Source organism: Chiloscyllium plagiosum, unplaced genomic scaffold, assembly GCF_004010195.1.
Source record: "Chiloscyllium plagiosum isolate BGI_BamShark_2017 unplaced genomic scaffold, ASM401019v2 scaf_87450, whole genome shotgun sequence".
NCBI classification, from domain to species: domain Eukaryota; kingdom Metazoa; phylum Chordata; class Chondrichthyes; order Orectolobiformes; family Hemiscylliidae; genus Chiloscyllium; species Chiloscyllium plagiosum.
Window position 1 is genome coordinate 1 of NW_025195004.1, and position 1,701 is coordinate 1,701.

Here is a 1,701-nt window from a genome sequence, read left to right on the forward strand (position 1 = left end):
AGAAGGCATTGGAGGGAAAGAGATTGAGACAGAGGTGAGATCAAAAGCAGTGCTCGAGTCCCGGTCAGAACCAACCGCCTTCCCCACAAACCACCCTCTTCTCCCCCCGCCCCTTACTTCAGAATCAGGGCAGCCAAATCTGGTGGGCAATTCGACTGGGTGGGGCATCACATTCCTCCCAGACCCTCGTGACACGCCGCCCCCTGGGCATTGGGCCCCCTACTGGATTCTCTCCTCCCCCCTCAGCATGAGAAGGGCAAAATGGAGTCACGCTCTCTCTCTCTCCCCCCCCGCCCCCCTCCCACCCAGTCTCTCTTGCGGGCAGGCGCCCGAGACTCACCAAAGGCTGTTGGGGACATCTGCTGCATTATAGCCCGGCAGTCAAGGGCGGGGCAGAAGGAGATGGCAGACGAGAGAGTCCTGTCACCCATCACTGACATCTGAGCGCTGGTACCTGGCACAGTGGGCACAGGGGGCATGGGGGAGGAGAGAGAGAGAGAGAGAGAGAGAGGACACGGGTTAGAGAGATGGCTACGAGGGAGCGGCCTTGTGGTGGGAGGGACGGAGGACCGGAGACTCACCTGGGGCGCACGGCGAAGGCGGCTTGACCAGACCCAGCGCCAAGGCGCTGCCAGGGGACGGGGGCTTGCCGACCAGGTCCGTGTGCAGATCGGAATGTTCCGGCGACGACGCCAGGCTCCGCTGGAGGGGGGAGCGACCAGTCCAGTCCTCCAGGCCACTGCTGGCCGCTGCCGTGGCGGAACTACAGGTGGCTGAGGCTTTCCGGGGCTGTGAGGAGAAGACAAGAGGAGTCAGCGATTAGGGAGCGCAAGCGAGAGAGAGCTAGCAACTCTCACACTCACACCCAGTGTGGCAGAGTGTTCCACAGCGAGTGACCGCTACCCTGCTGAATAAACACTGACTCTGTACGGTGACACAGTGAGTGACCCTTACCCTGCTGAATAAACCCTGACTCTGTACGGTTACACAGTGAGTGACCCTTACCCTGCTGAATAAACACTGACTCTATACGGTTAGACAGTGACCCTTACCCTGCTGTATAAACACTGACTCTGTACGGTTACACAGTGAGTGACCCTTACCCTGCTGAATAAACACTGACTCTGTACAGTTACACAGCGAGTGACCCTTACCCTGCGGAATAAACACTGACTCTGTACGTTTACACAGCGAGTGACCCTTACCCTGCGGAATAAACACTGACTCTGTACGTTTACACAGCGAGTGACCCTTACCCTGCGGAATAAACACTGACTCTGTACGTTTACACAGCGAGTGACCCTTACCCTGCGGAATAAACACTGACTCTGTACGTTTACACAGCGAGTGACCCTTACCCTGCGGAATAAACACTGACTCTGTACGTTTACACAGCGAGTGACCCTTACCCTGCGGAATAAACACTGACTCTGTACGTTTACACAGCGAGTGACCCTTACCCTGCGGAATAAACACTGACTCTGTACGTTTACACAGCGAGTGACCCTTACCCTGCGGAATAAACACTGACTCTGTACGTTTACACAGCGAGTGACCCTTACCCTGCGGAATAAACACTGACTCTGTACGTTTACACAGCGAGTGACCCTTACCCTGCGGAATAAACACTGACTCTGTACGTTTACACAGCGAGTGACCCTTACCCTGCGGAATAAACACTGACTCTGTACGTTTACACAG

At 56.0% G+C, this 1,701-nt stretch overlaps 1 protein-coding gene across 1 annotated transcript in view; it reads right to left on the reverse strand.

Moving 5' to 3' along the window:
* Window positions 1–305: 305 nt before the first annotated feature.
* The window catches only part of LOC122545822 (OTU domain-containing protein 5-A-like), a gene marked incomplete at both ends in the record, with an annotated part of 3,903 nt that continues 2,507 nt past the window's right edge, over window positions 306–1,701 (reverse strand). The window contains 2 exons of the mRNA XM_043684726.1: window positions 306–454; window positions 582–789. Of these exons, the coding sequence (XP_043540661.1) occupies window positions 306–454; window positions 582–789 (357 nt within the window). The remainder of the gene's footprint in view (window positions 455–581; window positions 790–1,701) is intronic.